General features: G+C 40.3%; 1 protein-coding gene across 12 annotated transcripts in view; it reads right to left on the bottom strand.

Moving 5' to 3' along the window:
• szt2 (SZT2 subunit of KICSTOR complex) overlaps window positions 1-1,806 on the bottom strand; it is a 190,187-nt gene that overhangs the window by 162,465 nt on the left and 25,916 nt on the right. For all 12 annotated transcript variants that reach the window (XM_007578194.2, XM_016664138.1, XM_016664140.1 and 9 more), the window contains exons 4-5: window positions 760-930; window positions 308-430 (exon numbers count right to left, since the gene is read on the bottom strand). In XM_007578194.2, the coding sequence (XP_007578256.1) occupies window positions 308-430; window positions 760-930 (294 nt within the window). The remainder of the gene's footprint in view (window positions 1-307; window positions 431-759; window positions 931-1,806) is intronic.

The raw sequence follows: 1,806 nt of genomic DNA, 5'->3' as shown, positions 1-1,806 counted from the left end.
TTATCCAGGTGAACTCGGAAGTATTTCCGTTTCTCAAATCTTCTCCCATGATGGAAATAGTGTTTGATTTAACCCCGTTTCTCTTGAAATCTATAATAATTTTATTTGTTATGTTCATATTTAAGACAAAATGATTATTTCCACACCATGCCACCAAGCGGTCAACCAGCTCTCTATACTCTGTTTCTTGACCATCTCTGATACACCTGACGTGGTGAACATGTTGGATTTCACAGTATGCAGCGATGAGATGTCAAGTTTTTATAACATCAATAACACTATGTGCAACACAGCTTATAGGGCATACCTGTTGTTGCTGCTGATGCAGGACTTCTGCTGTGTTGCTCTCCAGAGATCTGAGCTGTTGATAGATCTGATGTAGGAACTCATTCAGGTTTGCGTTATCAAGCTGGCATCCCTGTACCAAAACCTGCAAGGGAAATCAACACTCAGCAAGGAATTGCTCCATCAGATGTAAATGTTCATACGGTTCTACAAATTAGAATGGTGTGCACAGTCTGCCCTAACACCAATACTGGGTACCAAAAAAAACACAAAACTGAACAGTACATGTTGAATTTCACTGCAGTTCCATTCAAGTCAACTAAGACAATACATAGATTTTACAATATGGTTACCTATATATTCACTCCCACACTTTCACTTACTTTCACACACACAAATACAAACACACCATCTCAAGTCATTAGAAAGAAAACTTGCTTTAGTTAAGTGGATGAAATACAGGATAAATATAACCTGGTGAGAAGAAAGACCAATTATTGATGAATAAACCAAAATGGTGATGAAGATCTTGGGCTTGAAAAGCTGATCTGTTCCAGGAACTTTAAATGGTTGAGCCAGTCCAGCCAGGCACTTAGACAATGCATGAAACACTTCATCAAAGATCATCTCTCCTGTGCTGTCATCCTGCAGAGTACAAACCAGGACACATCAAATAATACATTATGCACCCTATATGTTTAGCAAATCAGACAAGCCAAGTCTCGTTATTGAGTTGGGGCAGTGTGCAATATGAAATGCTTAAGATGTTTTTTATTCTATATACTTTTAGAACTTTTTTATGCAACAAACGTTTAAACAGAGGATAACCTTATGAGGCATCAATGATTAATAAAAATAATAATGAAAAATTGGATTTCAGGACACTCAAGGTCACTGTGCAGTAAAGCACCAAGGCACAACAAAAACAACAATTGGAAAAAGTGAATTAAGTTTAATTGGGGCCTGCCCATAGCAATGCATAGGGAGAGCAGTGCACTGCCTCCATGCACTGCATGGAGGCAGTGCATGGAGTCACTGCCTCCATGCATTGCATGGCAGGCACCTACTGTTCTTCACCTAATAGAATGTCTCTTTATTATTGGGGCCTGCCCATAGCAATGCATAAGGAGAGCAGTGACTGACCTGCAAAGCAGGTCAGTCACTGCCTCCATGCATTGCATGGCAGGCACCTATTGTTCTACACCCAATAGAATGTCTGTTTATTATTATTCCATTTTTTTCTTCCGTTACCGTTAATGCGGCTCGTACCGCTGCGTGCCCAACCACAAAAGTGGCATCAAAACGAGCGGCTCGATCCCGGCATTGGAGCTATTATTTTTATTGGGGATCGGAGTTACGACGGCGACGTAAAAAGTGAAAAACGAGCGAAATTTCCAACTGCCGAAACGTTAGAGTGTAATTGAAACCAACTGCCGCTTTTTAGAGTGAGAGAAAGACTGGAATTTTGACCCCAAAATAATTTTGAAATCGCTCTCATGGGTGCAAAAATTGCTCTATTGG

The sequence above is a fragment of the Poecilia formosa genome, unplaced genomic scaffold (genome assembly GCF_000485575.1).
Source record: "Poecilia formosa unplaced genomic scaffold, Poecilia_formosa-5.1.2 Scaffold470, whole genome shotgun sequence".
NCBI classification, from domain to species: Eukaryota; Metazoa; Chordata; class Actinopteri; order Cyprinodontiformes; family Poeciliidae; genus Poecilia; species Poecilia formosa.
This window is presented reverse-complemented; position numbering and strand designations above follow the sequence as displayed.